The following is a 26533-nucleotide window of genomic DNA, read 5'->3' as shown; positions in this document are numbered from 1 at the left end:
CCAGAACTGTTTGAAGTAAGGAGAGGCTAGTGCTAAGACAGGGTCTTAGTGAAAACAATCAACTCTGCTTGAGTAATGAGCATTTCTGACCTAGAACCTTGACATGCTTATTCCGGACTGCTTTTGTGGTCCCAGCTATATTGAAGGAAGCCTTCTTCTCTGGCTGGGAGGCTGAAGAAGCTGTTTACAGAAAGAAGGTTATGGCTGGTCAGGGTATTTCCCTGTGGGGGATTTTGTAGCCAATTAGCACCTTCAAACCTTCCCTCTCTTCTAGTGTCTCTATATGTGACTTGGTTGATGTATACAAATGAACCTCTCCCATGAGAGGAGGGTATCTCCAATAAAGTTTTACCGGGTGCCTATACTCTACCAAATATTGTGCTGTGCCATGGGATAGGACAGTCAAGTTGAGCATGGCTCTTACAGTTCATCTGGTAAGACAGGCAAAAGCGGTTGGAAGGTTGTTGAGTGTGCTGAAAGAGATGAGAAGGGACATTTAAGCTGAGACCTGAAAGATGTGTAAGAGTTGTTCAAGCAGAAGGAACAGCATGTGCAAAGGCTTGGGGTTGAGCAAGAGTAAGATGAATCTGAGGAGCATCCACACGTTCAGTATAATGAGAGGGAGGTATGATCCGCTTTAAGGATTTTCAATTTTGTCCTAAAGAAGAAAAGCAATTGTGGAATTGGAAGCAGGTGAGGAGGAAAAAAAAAATCATGCATTTTAAAAAGGAAGTTGGCAATTGGGTGGGCTTTTTGGGTCGTCTGTATCCCTAGGTTAGTTGGTCCTCATCTGAGCACGAGTTTCTCTAGTTCTGATCACAAGTAGTAAATGCCCCGATCTCCACACACAGTATCATGGGAGCAGATGGTGGGGAGCAGTGTAGGGAAATTGGAGCAGGACGGGAGAGGATAGGAATAGAATTGAAGATTGTTGGCATAAGAAATGTCAAAACCTGTAGAGAATTGTTATGAGTTTATTTCAGCCAAACTGATGACATATGCTGGGGAGCAAGATCTCAAATGCTCAGGAGAATAACAGTTTTGCAGTTTTCTTTTATGCATTTGAAATTAAGGAGGGAACATAAGGAAAATTGTATGATGGTGGGAGGAAGCAAGGTGGGATTGATTACAGGATAATTAAGTTTATCTGCTCTCTTAAGATTGGTGATGCTTTCCAAGGGCTATTACTTCTGGCATCTCAAAGGTGTGTTAACCTAGATGCACAAGAACAATGGACAAAGCTTGCTTAAATACTGTTCACTAAAGAAGTTATAGGCCTGGGACATGACTACCAACCCTGACCTACCCAGTTAGGAATTTATGATCAGATCACCCCGTGAGGTTACTTTTCATAGAACCCCCTTTTTCATCCACAAGGTGATACCTCCGGTCTTGGCTTTGCTGTTCTCTCAAACCTACACCCAAACCATCTCTCAACTTCTCTCTTTGGGTGCACATAACCTAAGAACACAGTTGTCTGATTTCAAACCACATGATGTCCAAACAGAAGTCCTTGGAACTGGGGACTCTTTTTCTGCTCTTCTCTTTTGCTTTCCAGAGATTCTTTCAGCAGAGCCTGGGCTTAGCTTGGAGCTGCTAGCCCTATGCTGAGACAGAGCTGCCACCCTGAGAGCCAGGTCTGGGCTGAACATTGCAGCTGCCCAGGGAACAGCTGGTTAAGCCCTCAGCAGCTGCAGCAGCTGGGATTCCACCCAACATTTGAGCTGGGATTAATCCCATTTCCTCCACACACATCCCTCCCTTGTTCTAGTCCCTGGCTAGTCTATAGTATCTCGTGGAATCTAGTAGACTAGATATTATGAGTCTCTCCATGAATTAAGCTGAAGCCAGTCACCCACCTTCCTCTTCTCTTGGAGGAAGCTGGCCCAAGACACTTCAGGACCATCACAAGAAAGAGAGCGTGGATGTCTCACACACACAACCTCCTTCTCCTCATTCTCTATCCTTTGATGAACTGGCTAGAATGGATTATTTTTTGAAATGTCTGATTTTCAAAAACTGTTAGAATTGTCTAAAGATGAAAGGACTTCTTTGGTGGGGTGAGGAGGTGGATTTCCTTTATCTCTCAAAGACTCTATACGAAGGCCTGGAAACGTGGTGGGAGGGTTGCAGGAGGATCAAGCATCATACTAGTGGTTGTCACTTTTAAACTGTGACTGCTTGTCACTTAACTGTGATTCTACAGTTAAGAACAATAGGGCTGTATATTCTATTTGGTGCTATCAAGGTCAGCTGTGTAACCTTGAGGAAATCACTTCATAAGAGATGCCAGAGGTTACAATGAGGTGCTTCTAAGAGGTTGGAAATAAGGAGGTGCTCTGAAATTTACACAAGGCAAATTAATACACAAATGGACAAGGCAGTTCCCCCCAGGTCCAGAGACTTGACTCCCTCTCTTCAATAAATATTTATTAAGCACCTGCAAGTACTAATAGGCATTGTTCTATGCTAGGGGTTTTTGATGTTTTTCTGGAGAAACACCTCAGTAATTTAAATGGATTAAATTAATTAAGTTTTAGTTTGGAGGAGTGGCCTGATCAAATTTGGGTTGTCAAAGGGTCACTCTAGCTGCTGAGTGGATAGTGGATTAGAAGGAGTTACTGGGTCCAGAGAGAACAGGAAAACAGGATAATGCAGGAGTACAGATGAGAGATGATGTTGGCAGAGATAAAGAGATGGCAGTGGAGATGGAAAGAAAGGACAATTTCAGGAAATATTTATATTGGGATTGATAGGATTTGGTGGTTGGTTGAATAAAGGCGGAAGTAAAGAGTAAGTGGAAGGAGAAAGATTTCTCTCAGTGTTATCTACTTGTTACTGATACTTATAATATCAATCCGAAGTGGATGTGGCAAATGGGCAACTCAGTCAATCAGAATTGTTTACCGTGTACCCAGAATTTTCTTGGGGAGGGAGATGCCCAGGGTGGTCACCGGTGGGGCAGGGATGGTTCTTCAGGCTTCCTTATGACCTGGTGGAAATAGCACAGAGTCTTCTCCTTTTATCCTAAGTTTCTGCTCATTAGGCAACAACCTGGTTCCTCACTGGAAAGAAGAATGCCCTGGATAGAGGATGCAGGCATCCTGAGTAATGGAAAGGAAAGCAGTGGACGCACTGGTGTGATGGGACCCAGACCAGGAGCGCGTGCATTGTGGTGTGGATTCCCTAGCACATGAGTATTTGGAGGCGTTCTGAACAAGTCCAGTTCCCAAGCTGGCTACACTGAGCGCTCTTCTCAGGATTACCTTTCTCAGTTGGTGTCCAGAGTCGGGGCCAGACCATCTGCCTTCCTCTGGACATATACCTCTCCAGCTACACTGTGAATTCACTTCTAAACTAATAATGAGAATATTATGATGGCTTCACTTTAATGAGGACCAACTCTTTCATAATAGAGTGATAAGGATATCACATACATGATCTCATTTCCTTTTCACAAAAGTTGTGCAAAATAAGTACTTGATTCCAAGGATTTAAGTGGGTCACAAGGAGGGGTAGGGGTCTGGGTTCCGAGACTATGCAGTCAGAAACGATAGCTCAAATCACAGAACCACGACAGTCAGAGCACTATGGCAATTGCCAGTAAGCACTAGACACTGCAATTTGCAGACCGATGCCCGATACTGGATGCTGGAAGGCGCTGCTGGTACCACTGGCACTGTCCACCTTGGAACTCCATCTTTCTGCCGGCAACCAGAATGACAAACATCTACCTGTTGTCCTAACCGTTTCATAGAAGAAAGACTAAGGCTCAGAGTAGTTAAGTAACCTGCCTGAGATCACATAGTGAATAAGCCAGGATTTGAAACCTGATCTGGTTAACTACAAAGTCCGTGCTCTTTCCGCTGGTATGTTTTGCTGCTGGGATGCACTTCACTGCTCCAGGCTGCCGTTCCCCAGCTGTGGTCTGGAGAAGTGGTGCTACATCAGTGGTTCTCCAAGTGTGGTCCTAGATCAGCAACCTCAGTATCACCTGGAAAACTGCACAAAGTGCACAGTCTTGGGTCCTACCCAGACTTACTGAATCAAAAACTCTGGTGGAGGGCACAGCAATCTTTGCATTAATAAACCGTCCAGGTGACTCTGTTGTGTCCTCAAGTTTGAGAATAACTATACCAGATGATCACCAAGGTCCTCCAGCTGTAATAGGTTATAACTCAATTATTTTATAAATTGCTGGTTGTGGTCCCTGGATTGAGCAAGGTCCCTGAGAGGAGCTAAGTCTTTCCTATTTACCTAAAATAGACTTTTATCATATTATATGCTAGCAGAAGTCAAGAGTAGTTGTAAGACTAAGGGGAGAAGCAGACTTATGGAACATGCAAGGAAGATGCCTGCATATGTATCCTGGTTATTTTTCTGTGCCGTGCCTAGAAACATGCACCTTAATTGGCCTATTGGCATGTGAACAACTGAGAGGAGCCCCAAATTCTGCATGTCAAAAATAAATGCATTAATTCAATATTCTCCCCATGCCCCCACTAAAAAATTCTTGTTCCTCTTCCCTCTAATTCTATAATTCTATGTCCTCTAATTCTATAAATGGAGTTGCCATCTTCCTTCACTTTGTCCCCTTTAATCAAGTCATCAACATCATAACTTCTCTCTGGAATACGCTTTGTATGAGTTCTCACCATCTTCTCTGTTGCTGCCCTGGTCCAGGCCCTCATGTTTCCCCTCATGGGTACTAGCTTCCTAATAGGGCTCCTTGACTCCAGCCCCAATCTCTCTCCATATGTCCTCCTTCACAAAGTCACCAGTGTGATCCTTACAAAGCACAGCTCTCCTCATAGTACTTCCCTCCCCCCGAATACCCCCACCAAGGAAACAGCAAAGGTTCCATTGCTTATTGCAGTGCTTTTCAAACCTTGTATTTCCATGATAGGTCCATGGTCCCTTTCCACCCATATAATTATTTAATATTTTTCTCTAATTCAGTTGATTTTTCTTACTACCAACTTTAGCCTCTTCCAAGCAAAAATATTTATGAACTCATAGTTTTGGCATTGTAGCTATGGTTTTTCCTCCCATACATTAAAATTGCACAACAACAAAAAATTTTTTAAGTTTGTGTATTACTTAAGTTGTCTTTATCTATCACTGGTGGTATATTTTGAGAACCCTGGGGTGCCAAATAAAGGTTAAATTCTTAAAGCTGGCACTCAAAGCTATCCCTGATCTGATCTCAGTCTAATTTCCAGCCTTAATTTCCACACAGCCCACACACATAGAGTGCTCCAGGTACAGGGGCCGCTCTGTATTTCCAGACACTATGTTTTCACTCTGCCTTAGCATTTTGCTTTTCCCCCTAGGATCTTTTCAAGCTTTAAGACCAAGTTCAGTTGTCAATTACCATGTGAAATTCTGATCCTTTCAGACAGAATCAATAAAATTTCTTTCCTTTTCTTTCTTTCCTTCCTTCCTTCTTTCCTTCCTTCCTTCCTTCCTTCCTTCCTTCCTTCCTTCCTTCCTTTCTTCTTTCTTTCCTTTTCTTTTTTGAAGAATGTTTTCTTCCTCTAGGTTTCTAGTTACTTATACTGTAACATGAGACTTAATATAATTTTGTCTTCTAATCTTTTATTTGATCATTTTCCCTACTATAGCATGCAAAGGTGTATCATTCAGTCCTTGGAGGAAACAGATTGCACACTCACATGGGAAACTGAGGAGAATATAATGAAAGATGTGGACAGGATGAAGGAGAATCTATAAGAGTAGTGAAGTATTCTGAGTCTGGCATCACTGGGGAGCCACTAGAGGTGGTAACCCCTAGAACTGAAGGGGCAAGGAAAGGAAGGGTTATAAGACCCCAGAGAGTGCTGTACCTGTAGCTACAGTTGAAGGAGAGGGCTACCCAACAGGTAGACACATGAGTAAGTCCAGGAAAGACAACAGAAGAATTGCCAATTCAACCCATAGAATCCCGAGAAGTAATACATTGTTGTTGTTTTAAACCACCAAGTTTTTATATATTTTGTTATACAACAATAGAGAACTGATACATCAACAGGGATGTGAATCCAACACTGTTTCTCCACCAAAGCTGTGGAAAACCAAAAAGACCTGAAGATCTGTGCAATGGACCCCATAGTTTTGATGTAAAAATAGTAAAAATGTTTTCACTTTTCATAGAGATACTTAAAACAGTTTTCTGGGAGCACTTCATCTTTATATTGTCTCAGATATTTGAGACATAGCAATATGTGATGTTGTCATTAGGAATTTTATTCCAAGCCCATTTACCTAGTATTGGGATAGTTTACTTCCTTTATTTGATCTTATAGTGGTGATCTTTGTATATCTGTGATCTTTAAAACGCAACCATTTAGGCATCACTTTTTCAGGTGATTGATATTTAATTAACAAATATCTTGGTCCTGAGATTGTAGATTGGTTCACTAAACATTTATTCCTAATTTCCTCTTTTTTTCCCCTTCCTTTACTATAGAGGGTAGATAATAAAATACTAAAATTTCCAGGCTCCCTTGCAACTCGAGATGCCCACATGATATAGTTTTGTCCAAGGAGATGTAGCTGAAAATATCCTGTGAGATCTTCTCTTCCTGTATATATATTTTAAAAGCCACAAGAAGAGAAAGCCCTGTGTCTTAGCCCTTTTGCTTCCTCCCAGATTGAAAACAAGAGAATTTGAGGATGATTTAATGGAGACTATTTACAAATAGGGGGCAGGGTGTAGGGAAAACCACAAGGGAGGGAGTTATGGAAACAGAACCAGAGAGCTGTGTGTGCATGTGGGGGGAGTGCCCTGAGAGGTGCTGTGACCTTCGGTGGGGGACACAGACATTGTCTTCCCTCCATCTGATCTTCTGTGTGTGCTCCCCTTTGGCTGAACCCCACTGGGATTCAGGAGGCAAGGTCTGCCTCTTGGACACAAATCTGGGTAGAACAGAGTAGAAAGACAAACAGTATAAAAAGCATCTCTTATTTGTCGTTATATCCCTAGTGTGCATAAAACACATAATAAGAGCGCCTGGCACAAAGTAAATGAATACATTTTTATTGAATCCAGTTTTTGGTTTTATCCTACTGTGCTTAAGACCCAGTCTGGAATCACTACCAGCCTCGCTCAGGCCCATTTATCCAACATAAAATTGCTGATCTGCAAGGAACTTCTTTTACCCAGAAGAAAACGTATTTGTGTTCCTGAGGCCAGATTTAGAAATGGCTCTTTGAAACAATTTTCGTAGATCTAGACTTTTAAAAGCATTAGATGGTTCTATAGTTTTACAAAGTCTGTTCTCTAGTATAATTTAACTCCTAAATACCCACCTCATCAGGGCCTTCCATAAGAAATAACTTCTGTGTGCTACCTGTATGACTAAGTCTCAGTTTCCACATCTGTAAGATAAGGGTGATAACTCAAATCTCACCTTGTCAGGCTTTCTAGAACACCACATTAAAAAGGAAAAAAAAGGAGTATCACGTATCACACACCAAATTACTCTCTAGCCCATTAATATCTTGTTTTTCCCCCCATTGCTAATTTTTTATTGTAACGTATTTATTGTTTACTTGTAGATTGTTGGTCTTCTCCCAAAAGACTAGCTCCTTGTGAGCAACGACTTTGTGTTGTTTGCTGCTCTTTTCCCAGCACCTAGAAGGGTACCTGGGACATATGGTTTTTTGATAAATATTTGTTGATGGGTGAATGAATAATACTACTCCTCAACCTTGGGGCTGTTGTGAATATTAAATGAAGTAACTATGAAATGCACCTGGCATGGTGTTTTTTATTCTCTTTTTCCTTTCCTCACCTCCTGTATCCAATCCTGCAGAAAGTCAGCTTGACTTCACCCTCAAATCATCCCAAATTCTCTACTTCCTTCATCTCTATCACTCTAATCAAGCCACCCTCATCTCTGACCTGGACTATACAAAGAACAGTCTTCCAGCTGATCTCCCTGCTTCCCCTCTTACTCCTGTCCCCCTCAAACCCCAATCCATTCTCCACAGCTAGGGAGGTCTTTTAGAAACACAGTTCAGTTCATGTCTTGCCCCAACTTAAACATCAACAGCTTTCTAGATATTAGAATTAGCCCAAACTCCTTTACGTGATCCCTGCCTGCTACCTGGCCTCTCTTTCTCTTTCTCATTCTCTCTCTCTTTCCTGCAATTTAACAAATTTATTTCCATTTTAGCGCCATAGCACTGATGGATTCTTTATTGGAATCTTTTGCTAGCCTGGCTCCTTATTGTCATTCAGACCTGAGTTTAAAATTTAAACTTTAAATGGTGCTTGAGAGGAAGTATCACTAATTTATAAATGGTCATTTCTTATCACACCACCTTTTATAGCACTTAATACTATCTAATATTTCTTTGTCTTTATGTTTGTTTCTTCCCAACTAGGTTTTCAGCTTCGTGAGCGCAGAGACTTTGTCATGTTCATCACTCTATCTCCAAAGTTAGAGCAGTGCCTGGAACGTATAGTATATGCTTAATAACAATTTGTTGAATAAATATATGCATTGATTACGATGATGATGACAACGAAACCTCAGACTGACCTAGCCACAAATTGTAATAATTTTTCCAAGAATAAGAATTGCAGTTCCGAAGTTAGATCTGGGGCTGAAGGCTGGGGGAAGCGGAGGGAATAATTTAGAACTTTGGCCTTTTTTTCCCTATCCAAGGACCCCAGAGACTTTGCAAGAAGGAGGCCCAGAATGTTTTGACCAGAAATTCCAGCCCAGCCACAACGGGTATTTTCCATCCAGGATTCTTCTCAGCCACTTCTACTAGACTGCAAATGCGCAAACACCTTTAGGACCCCGGGTTTCTTTCTGTTTCTTTATGAATGAACCGGCTCTAGTCTGCGCGTGCGCAGCTCCTAGTTCTCCCTCTCCACGTGAGGCCCACCCATCCCTCCTGCTGGTGGCCCCGCCCTAATCCTTTCTAATAGACCATTGGCGAGCGGCCTGGGGGCGGAGCCCGGAGCCCCGAGCCGCGCGGCTCTGTAGTTCCCCCGCGCGCCACTCCCTCGCTTTAGTCTTGCTGTGTTGTGATCACGTGGCCAGCTCCGGGCGCGGCGCTTGTTTTGGTTTCTCTCTAGCTTGCCCCTGGCAGCTTCGCGTAAGTGACTTTTCTGTACCGGTCGCGGAGCCTGTCTACGCTCTGACCACTTCTTCTTAGGGCTCTCTCAGCCCGCGGTTCTGCAAGCCCTTTCGGGGCCTGCTCCTGCCATGCCGCTAGTCCTCTTTAGGAAGGTGGTTATCCTCGGATACCGCTCTGTAGGTGAGTCTCGGTCTAGGGGAAAGCACCGCCGCACCGCCGCTTTGTGGCCAGAGGAGGCGCGCTGCCGCGGGAACGCGACCCAGGGAGGATGATGGCATCGTTAGATTGGGAATATAGAGCGAGGGTTGAAAGGATGGAGGAGGAAAGACGGGTGGTGGTAGTGTGTGGAGGACTGCAGGAAGTGGGAGCACGTAAGGGTTAACGTGGGCTTGGCTGCAGGAAAACCAGAGTAGTCTCCAGCGTTAGTCTGGGGTGTAGGCGTGGGGTCAGCGTTTGATGACAGGGCGCGGTTTGTGTGGGACAAGTCGCAGGTGTTTAGGTGCGGAGCAGACTTGATCCTAGGGAACCTCGGATTTTCCCAGTGGTGGGGTGGGGAAAGGCTTCCTGCGGTGCTACAGAATGCATCTGGTGGCCAAGGTGCGAAGACCCATGGCCACCACTAGACTAAGGGAAAGCATTGCCTGGGGCACTCACAGGCTAGGTTGCTAATTTGGGGCCCCCTTTAGTCCTGGGCCACAGCCCAAAAAGACAGAGATATGAATGTGCATAGCTGATTTGGACACAACTATCACTGCCTCCCTCAAGGAAGGCATCTTTGGCACATCCGTTTACCGAGGGCAAGTTCTTGGAAGGCTATGGTCCTAGTACAGTGGAGAAGAGTGAGTGGACTTCTCCCTAGGGATGGGGCAGGGAGGGCTTGGTTCCCCACCTGACCCCATGATGGGATTGTCCTGGTGCCAACGGGATGATTTAATTAGACAATTTTATTAGACATTAAATCTAATCTCTTCTCTAGCAGTCCTGTGCTATGAGTGGAGCTAGTGTGGATTTTGTAAGATACTGAGTCCAGAATGGTGTAGAGCTAGACAATAAGAACCTTAACATTGTCTCTCCACTTTCCTAGAGAGTTCCCTGGACCTGGTCCATCTTTGTCACCCCCAGGGTTAAGAATGTGTGGGGGCACACATCGCTAGCCCTACAAGGCACATCACAGTCAAGTTTTCTTTTCAGCTTACAGCAAGATAGTGACTCTCGGCAAAGATGAGTTTCACCTACAACTGGTGGATGCAGCAGGGCAGCAGGGTGGTTTGGAGTAGGGTATCTATTAATAAACGTGGCAGTTCAGTTCTGGGAGATGCAGTCCAGTAGCCTCTGTGGCTCAGCTGTAAAGCAGAATTAACAGAAAAGCATTTTAGCATCCAGTAGTGTGCAGCACTCATTGGAGCTACTCTATAAATACTTGTTGAATAGAAGTAACTGGAGTAGGGAGTGCCCCAGGGAGGGTCCCCAAAATGCAGCCCACCATCCTTTGCTGTCTGTGTATCTAGGTATTGGTGTTTCTGTTTCTTGTCAGGATGAGTACAGCATTCTGCCCTATTCGCTCACCATTGGGGTCCGTGGTTATGTTCTTGTATATTCTGGCACCTCTCTGCATAGGTAAGTGGCCAAGGTTGTGAGTGCAGGACGTGTGAGGACCTAAGAGTTTCCCAGAATAAGATGATAGCTCTATTTCTTGTGTTTCTAGCTCCCAAGTCATTGAGAGTCTGTACCAAAAGCTACATGGAGGCCATGGGGAAACCCGATAAGTGGGCCTGGGGGATAAAGACATAGTGGGGACACGAGACGCAGGAGAGAGCAGAGGGGAATATTGATCTAAGTTAGGGAGGAGGCCAGCACACAGATTCCCTGTGGTCTGATGGGGAGTTGCCCAGCCCCAAGGTGGAGGTTGGGGTCCATGGGCAATTGGAGAGGATCCTGTAGTACCTGCTATTGCCTCCCAGGCTGCTGATGGTGCTAGTGGGGAACAAGGCAGATCTGTCTCTAAACAGGTATGGAAATCTCTGCAGCTCAAGGCGAAAGAAAGTGAGCTGAGTTAGGAAGGAGTCAGGCTCTGGTTCTGGCTCTGCCACTGACTTGAACAAGTCACTTCATCTCTTTCCATGTCTAACTTGAAGGTTAAGACAAAATAACCCTTCTATTGCAAAAGCTATAATTTTATATTTCAAGCCTCAGTCCTAGGCTTATTTTAATATATTTTCTCCTTCCCCAACCCTCCTTCCAAACCTTGAAGTGGGATGCATTAGAAGTCTAGACTCTATAAAGACTTTGCAGAGAACATGGGGACAGTTCATGTCTCGAGTTTGTTTCTAGGGAGGTCCAGGCAGTTGAAGGGAAGAAGCTGGCAGAGTCCTGGGGTGCGACATTTATGCTCAAGGAATCATTATGCTCAAGGAGTCATGGGCTGGAAGATTAGGAAGATGGTGGGGGTGGCAGTGTGTTTTCTTGTGGCACTGCTTGGGGGTGGGATGGTGGGGGAGTGGAATATTCACCTCGGAGCTGGATGGTATTATTGGCAGTAAACTGACTGACTTTTTTGCCCTGAATCTCTGTCCTTTGCAGCTAACTCAAGGCATCACCACCAAAATTATGCAGGAGATTGCCCATGTGGAGAACTCCTCCTATGAGCAAGAACGCCGCTGCCATCTCCTGGGAGCCCTCAGGCATGGGGTAGCTGCCTTGATTCTGCCTCTGGCACTGGCCAGGCTCCAGTGGGGGCAGGTCCTCAGGACTTCACAGGTATGGTTGCCAGCTGTGTTCCTGGCCCTCTTGGCACACAATATGGTACCCTCATGTTTACACACTTTCCCCACACTCCAGTGGCCTGGTTGTCAATGTTTACAAAGGGGCAAGAATGTCTCATGGGCTCTGGCCTCAGCTCTTTGTTTTTGCTAAATGAATTCTTATAACCCGCAGGGTTGCAATATGAATTCTGCGCATTGTTTATTCCGGACTAAGTCTCCTATGTAGATTTTGGGTTTTGGCTGGGTGAAGGGAGCTGGGGACTATAGAAGTGGAGCTGACTCCCTGGGGTGACAACGTGTGTGTGTGTGTGTGTGTGTGTGTGTGTGTATATATGCAAATAAACTGAGAAATCTTTTTATCGTTGACTTCTCTGTATATGGGGAGAGTTCAGGGCCAATATTTCCTTTTCTTTCCTCTTACCTCATTCCTATTCCTTACTCCTCACTCATTCAGGACCTTTACCCTAAGACTTAGTACTTGCTTTTCTCAGCTCTTTTCTGCTGGGCCCTCCCTGTACAGGTACCAGTTGGCGGCCACTCCCATCCAAGTTTGTAGCTCTCAAGAGCCCCTTAACTACAGAAACACCACCCTCTAGCGGCCAGCTGCCACTTGCTGACCTAGCTTGTCTCCTGGGCCTTGGCATTTGCTGGAACTCAGAGAGTGGGTAGGATTTGGGGAAGAGGAAGGAAGCCCCTTACTCCTAATGATGTAAGAGTTGAGGAGTGAAGAGGCAGGGACTAAACTGTTGTGAAAGTTGTCTTTCTAAGATAGTTGTGAGTAAAGTAAGAAATAATGCCTGTGGTGTATACCAATCCCCCCATACACCCATGTCCCCTGTGCCTTTCATTAAAATGGATTTCCTTTGCTCTTTTCATACTTCTGGTGACCTTTTCATACTTTTCACACCTTTGGAGATGTGCTCCCTTTTTTAGGTGTCAAGGCTATTGCTTCCTATTACCTACCACCTCGGTAGGAGGATGGATATCTCAGCTAGGAAGGCTTGAGACTAGAGCCTTATATACCTCTAGTTTCTGTGTCTTCTCTCCCCACCCGCCAGCAGCCCTAATTGGTCAAATACCTCCTCCAAGGACTTTACTGAATGGTATCCTTCACAGTCAGGGCATAGACTTCTCCTGCCAACTGGGGGAAACTGAGTTATTCTGTCAATGCACTTAGTTGGGGAGGCTAGACAAAATCTAGGTATGATTTTTAGCTGTTACCTTATTAGTTCCTGGCTCCAGGCTAGTTGAGCTTACAATTGGGAATGACTGTTTGTCATGCTGGTTTTTAAAAGTCCTGCCAACTACTTTTACATCTCTGATCCAGAATCTAAAGACAAATAAGGGATACTGGAAGAAGCATATCAAAAGAGCAATCTCAGTGGTTTAGGAGTCTCTTTAGGGTTGTCACCGCCGTATCTCCTTACATTAAAATTAAATCCTTTTGTACATCTGACCTGGAATACTCATACAGGTACCTACCTCCTGCTGCCATTTCCATGAGGTCTGGGATAGATTTACAAATGTCTGAGGCTTTCTAGAAGCGTATCAAGCAATCTCAAGGCCTGATAGCAGTAAACAATAGTGGTGAACGGCTGAGTTGGAATACTTTTTCACTTGGCTGTGTAACCTTGTATAGTTACTTAACCTCTCTGAGCCTCAGATTCTCATTTATGAATTATAATTAAACTTTCATAGGGGTGCAGTGAGAATTAAACTGAGGTGATATATGAAACGCTTAGCAGTTCCTCACACATAACAAACCCTTAAGAAATGGTGGCTATTGTGTTATTGGAGGTCTTTCTGGTGAGAGTCTGCCTGTCTGTCTTTAGGTGCAGAATAGGGAGGAGCCCTCCATTTTCCAACTTCTGTCTCTTGGTTTATGTATTCCACTATAGCCGGGACAGGTCTGGGGTTGCTGCTTGAACTTTTTGCTGAAATAGACCTGAATAATCAGTTCAAGGCACGTGATGTCAGTGTGTGGTTAGCACAGGACTTGCCTAGTCCTGATCCCTCATATTGATTCTGGCCAGTACGGATTTAGGTCTCCTGCACTGTCCAATGTGGAAGCCACAAGTCACATATGGCTGTTTAATTTAGTATTAAAATGAAAAAGTTTCTCAGTTGCACCACCTATATTTCAAAGTGCTCAATAGCTACATGTAGCTAAGTCACATTAGATAGTGTAGCTATAGTGCATATTAGTGTAGCTATAGTGCATTTTCATTATTGCAGAAAGTTCTATTGGACAGCACTGTAAACCTACCCAACAAAAATGGCCCTGCACCTTAGTTGCCTGCCTTTCTCCCCATCTTCCTTAAAAAATCATCATCATCATCCAAGGAAAAACAGCCATGGTTGATTCGTGGCTCTACTTCTCACTAGAGGTGGTTCATTGGGCAATTTTTCTTATTTTAGCCTCAATCTCGTCATCTGTAATATGGACATAATTCCTTGTTTTTCATAACGAAGGTGAGGAATAACTAAGAATATATAAAGTATCTAACACAGTTAATTTGTCTCCTCCTGTCCATCCCTTGGGTACAGCTAAGGCAGAAAAGGCATTCCACTCCTCATCCAGACTTAAGGGCGGGGGCGGGGGGAAGTGGGGGGGGGCTACCTGCAGGCAGAGTGTTTGGGATCTTGTCTAGATTAACAGTACTCCGGCCAGGTAGCAGCAAGGCTCCAAGGTACAGCTCCTTTGTTTACTAAAAGGGGACACAGGTCCTGAAGATCCGGAAAGACTGGGGGTGGGGGCACCCAGGAAAGGAAGGCAAACTCTACATTTGTTTTGATGGGGATGTGTGTGTGGTCAATGTGGGGGGGAGGGGGGAAAGAGGTCACTGACAGTCCTTTTTCCTCACGAGGGGTTTTGAGAATCAGAAGGAACGACTCGTTCCGCTTTTCTTCGGGCCCCCGAACGTGGCAAGAACCCACCCTTTGCAGCGCCAGGCGCCTTGCCTCACTTTCTCCATTTGCGGACTCCAGTTCCCAGGATGCAGAGCAGCGACCAATCTCCTGGCTCTTCTTCCATCTCCCTCCCGGGAAAGACTGCCCCTGGCCAAGGAAAGGGAGCAGCTGGAGTTTCAGGAGCCGATAACTCCAAGGGAACGGAATTAGAAAGTGGTCGGAGTCCTAATTTCTCTAGCCGGGCGGCGAAGAAGGCAGTTCCAGCGCCGGGGCGAAGAGGAGGGGGGTTTCATTCCCACGTGTCTGCCCAGCGGCCGGCCCGGCGCCGTCGGGGTTAACGCGTGGCGGAGGGATCCCGGAGCGTGTGCGTAGAACTGCAGAGTCACAGCCTTTCCTCCGAGAGGGCCGTATCACTCCGCCGCTCCGCTCCAACACAAAATAGGGCCGCGTCTTCTTCTTTCTCCCCTTCTCGAGTGGGGTTCCCCAGGCAAAAGCCCCCCCCCCGGACCTCGCACCGGAGGCTTCCTGAATCTCCACGACCGCTGCCGAGATCTCGGGCCAGGAAATAGCCCCTTCGCAGGAACCACCCTACCGGCCGAACAGGAGGCGGAGGGGGGGAGGCGGAGCGGCGCCGCGCTGCACTACTTTCCTCTCCGGTTGCAAATGGCTGCCTCGTTCCCCACTTTCCGCTCAGTTTCCTGACCCCCCGGCGCCGGGAGCCGGGGTTGGGCCATGCACCTCTAGGCCCCCCGCGATCACAGCCAGCCGGGGGTCGAGGGGGTGCCTCCGATCAGAGCCGGCCAGGCCGGGGGCGGGGCAGCTCCCGAGGCCAGAGGGGAAGGGAGGCGAGCGCAGGGCCTGGAGCGGCCGGAGGGGAGCGGGCAGAGGGCTCGCACCGCCCGCCCCTTCCTCTTCCTCGCCCACCTACCCTCCTCCCTTCCCCGGGGGGAGCAGAGGGTGGGGGGCTCGAAGCCGCCGAGGGCGAACGCTCGGGGTCGAGGAGCCCGGCGCTGGGTGTGTGTCAGGTTCAGCCCCGCGGCCCCGCCGGCTCCGTGTCGCCGTAGCTCGCGCGGCCCCGGGGCGCCGGCCCGGGCGGGGAGAGGGGCTCGGCGCTCCTGCGAGGGTCTCACGTTCCATCCGGGCCCGGCGCGGGGCGGCGCGGCATTCCTTCCGGGCTGCTGGGGAGGCGCCTCGACGTTCCATCTGGAGAGCCTCGACGTTCCACCCGAGCCCGGCGCGGGCGGCCGGGGCGCTGGCCCGGCCCTAGGACTGAGAGGCCGCCCGACGACGCGGATGCGGAGCCTGCTCACCCAAGATCAAAGCCACCGGTGCTCTCTTTGTGTCCGCTCGGGATTCGCGGCCCTCGGGCTGTCCATGGAAACCTAAACTGCTGGAACCCGAAGCAGAGAACCCCTCTTTGGCTTCTTGCTGTTTTTTTTGGAGAGGAGGGTGGCCACTCCGACCTGGATTTACCGTTCTTGGTCCCCCTAAGCCCCCCCGTGCGGGGGGCGGCTGTGATCGCTCTGGCGGTTGGAGGTCGGGGAGCGGCCCGGGCTCTGGCCATGTTCTCGGATGAGGATTTTTGGATCGCCTTGTGAAGAGGTGAGTGAAGTGCGCCCGGCCAAGGCCCAGAAAGGGTTGGACTGGGGGCATAGCCAGATGGACTATCTTGGCCAGAGCTGGCCTTTAGGTTGGAGAACGGGGTGCCAGGGCTGAGAAGGGTTCCTTTGGCAGGGTCTGTCAAGGGAACCTGAGCCAGTGGCGGGCATAGAACTGAGGCCTGATGTCTTGGGGTGTGCCTCTTTAAAGACTGGGGGTTCAGGGAACCACAGGAGTTTGGGAACCTGGCCAGATCGCCTGTCTGCCTGTTTATTTTTGTGTTTGGGGGAGCTCTACTAAACAAGGACCCGGGCCCTGATGCCAGCACCAATCCCAGTCGGCTGCTTCTCCCTCAGGGTTCCCTGTGGGCCTTGGGAACAGAACAACTTGGGGACGGTGTGTGTGGGGGGTGCAGTAGGGTGCCACAGACTTACTGCCAGGTTGCACTTTAAGGTTGTTCTTGCCCATCCAGGCACCCAGAGCAGTCTCTGGGAGAATCAAGCAACCCTAGGTTCTCATCAGGCCTTGCTTCACTGTGGAAAGGAGAAAGTGTGTGGAAACTGACTAGTGTAAGGAAGGGGGTGGCTGGGGCAAGAAGGAGGCGGGGCTGGGGGCAGCTCTGGCCTTACTGTTCAACTTTAAACTACCCCTGCCTGGCAAAGTGACCCCAGCGAGGCCTAGTGCTGTCTTAGCCTGCTTTACTTCCACTTCTCTCGGGATGGACATAATCTCTAGGGGATTATAGAGGAGGCCGTTGAGATTTGCTCCCTGCGAATGTGGGCTGCAAAAAATGGCTTTTGTCTCCTGTTTTCTCTGAGCCTGTTGCGGAGACCTGGTTGCCCATAAGTCCTTAGCCAATCCTGCAGGCCCCTCCTCGACCTCTCCAACCCTTTTTGATCAGAGAATGTTAACTGGCCCTCTGATTCTGTCCCATCCTTGCAGAATAGGGTAGCCTGTACCTCTTTGAAGGAGAATGACCTGATCAGAGCTGCTTCTGCAGAAGCCAGTGTTTCCAGCCCTGGCAGGTGTTGGGGAAAATGGGTGTGCAAGTGAGTGCACGAAGAGTGAAGCATGAGCCTCACACCTCTGGGCTCTGGGCTGGGACAGCCCCTCTCACAGCTGTCATGCTGCCCAGCAGGGTTTGGCTGGTGTGTTTTGCCCCCTCACTCCATCCCTGCAACATACCCATAGGCTGGATCTCTGAGCCTGGTCTTGGAAAGGAGAAGATAGGGGTTTTGCCCTGAAAGATTTCTGGGTGGTAACCCTGAGGTGAGAGGTAGCACAGGGGTCGTGGAGTGAGGCTAGCTGTCACCCAGGCTTTCTGCACCTGCCTCCTTTGGAGGGCCCCTCCTGTCATCTGTCCTCAAAGAACTTCTTAGGAGAGGCCTCTCCTTGTTAGCTGTGGCTGACCCCAGGATGACCCAGGGACAGTGCAGGAGGGTCTACAGGCCAGTGTTGCCATTTGGATTCTTCCTGGAGGGCTGACCCAAAATGGGGGTGGGGAGAGGTGTGGTTTGAGTCTCAGGCTGGGAACCAGGAAGTCTTGAGTCCTACAGAAGAGCTGTTCACTCAAGGGCCTGCTTCGGCTTTTCACCTCTCCAAGCCTCCATTTCCCCTTTGGCTGGGAAAATGGAGTTAAGGCTATTGGTCTGGGATAGAGGCAGGGAGGAGAGTGAGTTGAGATGACTCCCTGCTTTCTTCCTTGCTGTTTTGAGCCTCTTAGACCTAGGACTAAGGGGAGCCAGCACAGTTTTACTCCCTAGAACTATACTTCTCTGGGATCTCTAGTTCCCCAGAGGAATCCTGGCCAGGTATTATCATAGTTAGAACTAGGGAAAAAAGCCCTTGGGGGGGGGGTGTGTGTGTGTGTGTGTGTGTGTGTGTGTTTTGGCTGTGAATGATGGGACAGGGTAATGTATGGTCTTTATTTGTTTGGATCTATTCAGGGGCCTGACAGCTGGGACTCAGCATTGGGGTGCAGGTAGTAGACTGCAGGGGCAGAGAATTGGGGCTCAGGCTTCTTGGAGGTGTCCCTAGATTTTTTTGGGTACAGCTTGGAAGTCAGTCTGCTCTTCACTTCTTGATCTCTCATATTCCATGGCTCCATGACTGAGGCTTCAACTTTGAAGGATATTGGTACTGTCTCCCAAGGCTGGACGAAGGTGGTTTCTGTACCTCCCTAAGCAGTGCCAGCCTTACCAGCTTGAGAGGGCTGCGCTCGGGGGAGGGCAGAGGAATGTGTCCCTCTGGCCTTGTGTGAGGCAGTCCTCCCACCTACTGCATTATCACTGTTGCTTTTTATTTCTTGCTGTTTGTGACTCCTTTGGCCTCAACTTTGAGAGCAGAGCGGGCAGAGGATCTTTGGGGGCATATAGTAAGATTCACATATTTAGGAAACTTTGAAGCCTTCTGTGTGTGGTCAGACCTTGAATGACTAAATAGGAAGAGGGGCCTGGCTGGTGCTCAGACCTCCAGCCCCTGTTTCCCATAGGTGGCTTCTAAGGGCCCCTGGAAGTTCCAGAGCAGCTTTTCTGTGGGCCGGCCAGGTGACCACCTTGCTTTCCTTTCAGGTGTGGTTGTGTGGTAGGTTTTGGAAAGAGATGATCTGGGAATGGAGGTAACAGGTATCATGTGATACTTTGTTTTCCCAATCTAGTAGATTCTGCTAGTGTGAGGTGGGGGGAAAGTAAAATAAAATTTCCTTTCCTGTGACATGTCACAAGAGGCTCATTACCAATCTCTGGAAATGAAGTGAGCTCAGGGAAGGAGGACTAATACTGTGGTTCTTAGGTAATTGATTTATTGATCCTGGGCACCTCTGAGGGTTCCCTCTGTCCCAGTTACTCAACCCCAAGTGGCTGACAAAGTTATTTAGTAGTTGGTTTGGGAAGAGGGGCTTGTCCTTACTGAGGTTGGTGCGGTCCCTCTGGTTAAAGAAAAGGAGTAGAAAAGGTGAGCGAGAAACTTTTCAAACTTTTGCTTAGAGTTCTGTTTTAGGGATTTCCCCCCAGCGCCTTCTCAGGAACACTATACTTTCTCTGCTTAAGCCTCTACCCCTTTCATTAAGAGCTGTTGGCACCTATCCTTTTCCCCCTTTTGTAGGATCCTTTTTCTCTTCCTCACCTCTGTAATTCTTATTCTTTACTTCTCTCTTTTTTGGACTATGCTTAGTTACCTCTGAGGTTTAGAAAAATATGCCCAAAGGTGTGGGTCTCAACCTTCTTAGGTATAACTTTAGTGTGTTTCATTTGGCTCTGGTATTGGCAGGCATATTTTAGAAAAGGGGACCATTACCCCCACCCCCATAGTGCGTGTGGAAACCCTGCTTGACGGAAGAGGAAGGAAGTTACTCTGCGCTGCTGTGTCCTGCCCAGTTTAGAACTCCTCCAGTGGCAGTGTGCTTCCTGAGACTACAACTCCCAGCATGCCTAGCCTCAGGCCTGGCTACACATGCTCAGTAACTCTTAAGGCCCACTTCTGTTAACTTCTAAGGATATCTGAGGAGGAAGGGCAGTTGGCGTTGCTAAGGGCAACGACCTGAGGACTTCAGTCTGGGTGAGATCCTGAGATCAGTCACTGCAGGGTCCAGGGGGTGGGCCAGAGCTGGATTTGGATGAGCAGTGGGTGGAAGTTGGGGAGTTTTCTCTGTTGTGTTTGGGATGTCCTGGTTGGAACCAATGAAGGTTGGGGAGATCCATTCATAGCTGGACTTTAGTTCCAGTAATGTGTTCTACATCCTGCAAGACCCCAGACTCTGGTCTCTGAGAGAGGGATTTTGGCTGCACGCAGACTTCTTGGGTTATGATTACCCATGGGTTGACACTGACAGACCTCTTGATAGCTGCCTTGAGACCTGAGGAAACAGGCCAGGGGTGGGACCCATCAGAAGCCCAAAACTCAGGCATGAGGCAAAAGGCAATATTAGATATCAACTGGATTTGCTTCTAATTGGATGCTATTGCACTGGGAACTCTTAGGCAGGAGGTGAGAAGTGAGAAAGGGGAGTGGATCCTCTGAGAATCCAGAGTGGGAGAAGAGGGTGTTTGTCTGGGGAAGAAGTAGGCAGTGGGATAAGAGTTAGGGAGAAGGATTTTCCTTGTCATTAGTATAGGAGTTTGTAGGTAAGGCTTTGCTCTGATTTCTGTAGGATCATTAACTGTCTTCTTGCTAGGATTCTGGGAAAACTATTTAGCGGAGAGACTTACTAGACACATAGATATCTCTTTTAACTTTGACAGGTCTCCCCGAGAGGGCCCTGCCCAGTCGGAGAGAGGGATGGACAGCCAGAAGCCGTCTGGTGAGGATAAAGATTCAGAACCAGCAGGTGAGTGGAACAAATTCTGGGTTTACTGGCAGCTTTCTGCTCTTCCCAGACAATCTTATATTTCTGGCCCTGGCACAAGGACAAGAGTTAAGTCTGTCTAATAGACAGGTAATTAATTGAAGGACTTTGTTCTTTGGGACAAAAGTCAAAATGCCATCACTGTGATCCACCAAGGGTTTTGGGTAATCTCATAGGTCCAATGAGTGGACTAGTATTAAATAATGGGTGATGGCTGATGCATGCTTCTCTGTTTGTTCATTCAGCTGATGGACCTGCAGCCTCTGAGGAGTCAGGCGCCACTGAGCCAGACCTTCCCAACCCACATGTGGCGGAGGTCTCTGTGCCCAGTTCTGGGGGTCCCAGGCTTCAGGAGCCTCCCCAGGACTGCAGGTAACTAGTTGGAGAAACTGAGAGTATAAGGGCACATGAGGATTTGATTTGAGAATCTTGGGCTTAAAGGAGGAATATTTAGGAAAATGAGTGTTTGGGAAGCATAGGCATAGTAAATCATGGGGTAATCAGGGGTGCCTGTGGGCAGGGTCCCGGCGTGGTGCTGATGCTTGTGTATGTCCACAGTGGGGGTCCAGCACGGCGTTGTGCTCTCTGTAACTGCGGGGAGCCTAGTCTGCATGGGCAGCGGGAGCTACGGCGCTTTGAGTTGCCATTTGACTGGCCCCGGTGTCCAGTGGTGTCCCCTGGGGGAAATCCAGGGCCCAATGAGGCAGCGCTCTCCAGTGAGGACCTGTCACAGATTGGTTTCCCTGAGGGCCTGACACCTGCCCAGCTAGGAGAACCTGGAGGTAAGTATTGGGGAGGTGGCTAACTGACCTGGGCAGGAAAGGAGGTAGGGGCTGGGTGGTCCTGAGCCAGTTATCACCTTTTTGTTAATTCCCTTCTGTTTACCTCTTTCCTCCTACACAGGGTCCTGCTGGGCTCACCATTGGTGTGCTGCATGGTCGGCCGGCGTATGGGGGCAGGAGGGCCCAGAGCTATGTGGTGTGGACAAGGCCATCTTCTCAGGGATCTCACAGGTGGAGCTGGGGCTAGGGGATTGCATAGGCAAAGGGCTGGGGGCCTTCTTAGAGTCAGGGTAGAATGAGGAGGGCAGTGGGCCTACTGGGGTAGAGCTGGTACCTGACCTGTTGCTCTAGAGTGAGCCCACTGGCACTGAGCCTTTGTCTCTACCCTGGCAGCGCTGCTCCCACTGCTCCAGGCTCGGTGCCTCCATTCCTTGCCGCTCGCCCGGATGTCCACGGCTTTACCACTTCCCCTGTGCGACTGCCAGCGGTTCCTTCTTATCCATGAAAACACTGCAGCTGCTATGCCCGGAGCATAGTGAGGGTGCCGCACATCTGGGTGAGAAGTCCTGCACTTTGGACATAGGGCCATGAGGGGCAAAGTGTGCCTAGGGTTTTTATACTCTGCAGAGCACTCATCAAAGTCTAATTTTATACTGCCAGTCTGCTCCACTAAAATAGGTGTGAACTTTGAGAGGGCAGGGGGTTTGCCTGTCTTGTTTACCATAGTGTCTGCAATGTCTAGAACAATGCCTGGCCTATATTAGGCAGACACTCAGTAACTATTTGTTATTTGTTCATTCTGGTCCATGGACTGCTTGTTATGTAGACAGCTCTATGCAAACTCCTGCAACGAATCCATAGCTGACCTGTATTCTTTGTCCCTTCCTACTGCAGAGGAGGCTCGTTGTGCAGTATGTGAGGGGCCGGGGGAATTGTGTGACCTGTTCTTCTGTACCAGCTGTGGGCATCACTATCATGGGGCCTGCCTGGACACTGCTCTGACTGCCCGAAAGCGTGCTGGCTGGCAGTGCCCTGAATGCAAAGTGTGCCAAGCCTGCAGGTAAGAATGGGAGGGCAGGAGTGAAGCCTTAGGCAAAGTACAGGTTAGGGTTGAAAATGAGGGCAGGGAGGACCCTGTTATGTGCCCTGTGCCCCTGCAGGAAACCTGGGAATGACTCTAAGATGTTGGTCTGTGAGACGTGTGACAAAGGATACCATACCTTCTGCCTAAAACCACCAATGGAGGAACTGCCTGCTCACTCTTGGAAATGCAAGGTGAGTGTCCTTGATCCTGCCTAACTCTCCCTAACTCTGACTCCTACAACATCCAGAGTTTCTCTCCTGTGACAAATCCCTTGCTCCCCTCCAATCTCTGCTGTCTGACCAATGTCTGTTTTGCCTTCTCCCTTCCCCTAGGCATGCCGGGTATGCCGGGCCTGTGGGGCAGGCTCAGCAGAGCTGAATCCCAACTCTGAGTGGTTTGAGAACTACTCGCTCTGTTATCGTTGTCACAAAGCCCAGGGAGAACAGCCTATCAGTTCTGTTGCTGAGCAGCATCCTGCTGTCTGTATCAGGTACGTGGTGTGGACCGGAAGAGATTGGGCTGTGGGATCGGAACTGTTGAGATTGGCAGGGGCCATGTTAAAGTAAGCTGACTTTGAGAGGAGAGACTTAAGGTGGGCTGTAGGATCCATAGCATTTATGCCTTGCCCCAGTGCGCTTTCTTGGAGTTGATAGCTAATGAGTGCCTGCTCCCTTGTACCCTCTGCAGATTCTCACCCCCAGAGCCTGGCGATCCCCCCACTGATGAGCCCGATGCTCTGTACGTTGCATGCCAAAGGCAGCCAAAGGGTGGGCACGCAACCTCTATGCAACCCAAGGAACCGGGGCCCCTGCAATGTGAAGCCAAACCACTAGGTGAGTAGGGTTTGAGGGTCCCTGAAAGTAAACCCCTTCTATTCTGCGGCAAGGGACAGCTTCTGCTTTGCCCCAGACCCTGCACTTCCTGTGGAGTGGAGTTGAGCTAGGTCGGAGCATAGTGTGTTATGTCTGCAGGGAGAGCAGGGGCCCAACTTGAGCCCCAGTTGGAGGCCCCCCTAAATGAGGAGATGCCACTGCTGCCCCCACCTGAGGAGTCGCCCCTGTCCCCACCACCTGAGGAATCACCCACATCCCCACCGCCTGAGGCATCGCGTCTGTCCCCACCGCCTGAGGAATCACCTCTCTCTCCACCGCCTGAGGAGTCGCCTCTGTCTCCCCCACCTGAGTCATCACCTTTTTCTCCACTGGAGTCACCCTTCTCTCCACCGGAGGAGTCACCCCCATCTCCCCCACTTGAGACACCCCTTTCCCCACCACCTGAAGCATCACCCCTGTCCCCACCATTTGAGGAGTCTCCCCTGTCCCCCCCACCTGAGGAGTTGCCCACTTCCCCACCACCTGAAGCATCTCGCCTGTCTCCACCACCTGAGGAGTCACCCATGTCCCCTCCACCTGAGGAGTCACCCATGTCTCCACCACCTGAGGCATCTCGTCTGTTCCCACCATTTGAAGAATCACCCCTGTCTCCTCCCCCAGAGGAGTCTCCCCTGTCCCCACCACCTGAGGCATCACGCCTTTCCCCACCACCTGAGGATTCACCCATGTCCCCACCACCTGAAGACTCACCTATGTCTCCCCCGCCTGAGGTATCACGCCTATCCCCCCTGCCTGAGGTGTCACGCCTGGCCCCACCATCTGAGGAATCTCCCCTGTCCCCACCACCTGAGGAATCTCCCACGTCCCCTCCACCTGAGGCTTCACGCCTTTCCCCACCACCTGAGGACTCACCCACATCCCCACCACCTGAAGACTCACCTACTTCCCCGCCACCGGAGAATTTGCTCATGTCCCTACCCCTGGAGGAATCACCCCTGTCGCCACTGCCTGAGGAGCCGAGACTCTGCCCCCAGCCTGAGGAACCGCGCCTGTCCCCTATGCCTGAGGAGCCACACCTGTCCCCTCGGCCTGAGGAGCCACGCCTGTCCCCTGCACCTGAGGAGCTGCTTCTGTCCCCCCGGCCTGAGGAGCCATGCCTATCCCCCGCACCTGAGGAGCTGCGCCTGCCCCCCGTGTCTGAGGAACCACGCCTGTCCCCCATGCCTGAGGAGCCGCAGCCTTCTCCCGTGCCTGAGAAGCTGCCCCTGTCCCCCCGGCCTGAGGAGCTGCGTCTGTCCCCCCGGCCTGAGGAGCTGCGTCTGTCCCCCCGGCCTGAGGAGTTGCGTCTGTCCCCCCGGCCTGAGGAGTTGCACCTGTCCCCTCGGCCTGAGGAACCGCACCTGTCCCCCCAGCCTGAGGAATCGCACCTGTCTTCCCAGCCTGAGGAGTCGTGCCTGTCCCCTCAACCTAAAGAGCCCTCTGAGGAGCCAGGCCTATGCCCTGCACCCAAGGAATTGCCCTTGTTCCTCCCCCCTGGGAAGCCACCCTTATCCCCCTTGCTTGGAGAACCGGCCCTGTCTGAGCCTGGGGAACCACCTCTGTCCCCTCTGCCTGAGGAGCTGCCGTTGTCTCCATCTGGGGAGCCATCCTTATCACCTCAGCTGATGCCACCAGGTAAGGGGATGTTAGTACCCCCTTACTCTGGGACAGTCTTAATTCTTTATGGCACATCTAATCTAAGCCTCCCGTTTTCTCTTTCTCTCCAGATCCTCTTCCTCCTCCGCTCTCACCCATTATCACAGCTGTGGCCCCACCAGCCCTGTCTCCTTTGGGGGAGTTAGAGTACCCCTTTGGTGCCAAAGGGGACAGTGACCCTGAGTCGCCATTGGCTGCGCCCATCCTAGAGACACCCATCAGCCCTCCACCGGAAGCTAACTGCACTGACCCTGAGCCTGTACCCCCTATGATCCTTCCCCCATCTCCAGGCTCCCCAATGGGGCCTGCCTCTCCTATCCTGATGGAGCCCCTTCCCCCTCGGTGTTCCCCACTCCTCCCGGATTCCCTGCCTCCCCAGAACTCCCCTCCTTCCCAGTGCTCTCCTCCTACTCTGCCACTGTCCGTTCCTTCTCCACTGAGTCCCATGGAGAAGGCAGTGGAAGTCTCGGATGAGGCTGAACCACCTGAGATGGAGACTGAGAAAGTCCCTGAACCTGAGTGCCCAGCCTTAGAGCCCAGCCCTACCAGTCCTCTCCCCTCCCCCATGGGGAACCTTTCTTGCCCTGCACCCAGCCCTGCCCCAGCCCTGGATGACTTCTCTGGCATAGGGGAAGACACAGCTCCTCTGGATGGGACTGACACTCCTGGTTCCCAGCCAGAGGCTGGACAGACACCTGGCAGTTTGGCCAGTGAACTTAAGGGTTCCCCTGTGCTCCTGGACCCCGAGGAGCTGGCCCCTGTGACCCCTATGGAGGTCTATGTCCCCGAATGCAAGCAGGCAGGGCAGGGCTCACCCTGTGAAGAGCAAGAGGATCCATGTGCACCAGTGGCCCCTACCCCACCCACTCTCATCAAATCTGACATCGTTAATGAGATCTCCAATCTGAGCCAGGGCGATGCCAGTGCCAGTTTTCCTGGCTCAGAGCCCCTGCTGGATTCTCCTGACCCCGAGGGGGGCGGCTCCTTGTCTATGGAGTTGGGGGTATCTACAGATGTTAGTCCAGCCCGAGATGAAGGCTCCCTGCGGCTCTGTACTGACTCTCTGCCAGAGACTGATGACTCGCTGTTGTGTGACGCTGGGACAGCTGTCAGTGGAGGCAAAGCCGAGGGGGACAAGGGGAGGCGGCGCAGCTCCCCTGCTCGTTCCCGCATCAAACAGGTGAGGGGCTATCTGCCACTAGATGTAGTCAGTGTCATGTCAACTGTCAGACGTGTAGTCCTGTGTCACTGACACCTTCCCACTTGGCTTGTTGAACCCCAGATGCTCAGAGATACTTTAATCCATTCTCTTATTTTATTAAGGAGAATGTTGATACGTAGAGGGAGAAGTGACTTGCCTAGTTTCATGGTTACCCAGTAATACAATAGAATCGGGACTAGAAACGCAGGTCTTTCAAGGTCGTATTTTT

At 49.7% G+C, this 26533-nt stretch overlaps 2 protein-coding genes across 2 annotated transcripts in view; both read left to right on the top strand.

The window, feature by feature from the left end:
• Positions 1-9634: 9634 nt before the first annotated feature.
• On the top strand, positions 9635-15001 carry RHEBL1 (RHEB like 1). Its single transcript, XM_033116189.1, is given in 9 exon segments — positions 9635-9851; positions 9853-9935; positions 10288-10350; positions 10626-10713; positions 10802-10862; positions 11038-11105; positions 11428-11512; positions 11674-11853; positions 14847-15001. Coding segments are annotated over 9 exon segments (795 nt in total). The 5' UTR covers positions 9635-9816; the 3' UTR covers positions 14979-15001.
• A 744-nt stretch (positions 15002-15745) lies between these two features.
• The window catches only part of KMT2D (lysine methyltransferase 2D), a 39339-nt gene continuing 28551 nt past the window's right edge, over positions 15746-26533 (top strand). Inside the window, exons 1-12 of the mRNA XM_033116190.1 lie at positions 15746-16370; positions 20606-20691; positions 20955-21081; positions 21268-21491; positions 21613-21722; positions 21885-22047; positions 22386-22551; positions 22652-22766; positions 22908-23065; positions 23263-23408; positions 23547-25082; positions 25175-26283. Of these exons, the coding sequence (XP_032972081.1) occupies positions 20643-20691; positions 20955-21081; positions 21268-21491; positions 21613-21722; positions 21885-22047; positions 22386-22551; positions 22652-22766; positions 22908-23065; positions 23263-23408; positions 23547-25082; positions 25175-26283 (3903 nt within the window). The 5' untranslated portion in view covers positions 15746-16370; positions 20606-20642. The remainder of the gene's footprint in view (positions 16371-20605; positions 20692-20954; positions 21082-21267; positions 21492-21612; positions 21723-21884; positions 22048-22385; positions 22552-22651; positions 22767-22907; positions 23066-23262; positions 23409-23546; positions 25083-25174; positions 26284-26533) is intronic.

The sequence above is a fragment of the Rhinolophus ferrumequinum genome, chromosome 10 (genome assembly GCF_004115265.2).
Source record: "Rhinolophus ferrumequinum isolate MPI-CBG mRhiFer1 chromosome 10, mRhiFer1_v1.p, whole genome shotgun sequence".
In the NCBI taxonomy this organism is placed as follows: Eukaryota; Metazoa; Chordata; class Mammalia; order Chiroptera; family Rhinolophidae; genus Rhinolophus; species Rhinolophus ferrumequinum.
The sequence above is the reverse complement of the archived record's forward strand: the minus strand, read 5'-3'. Positions and strand labels throughout refer to the sequence as shown.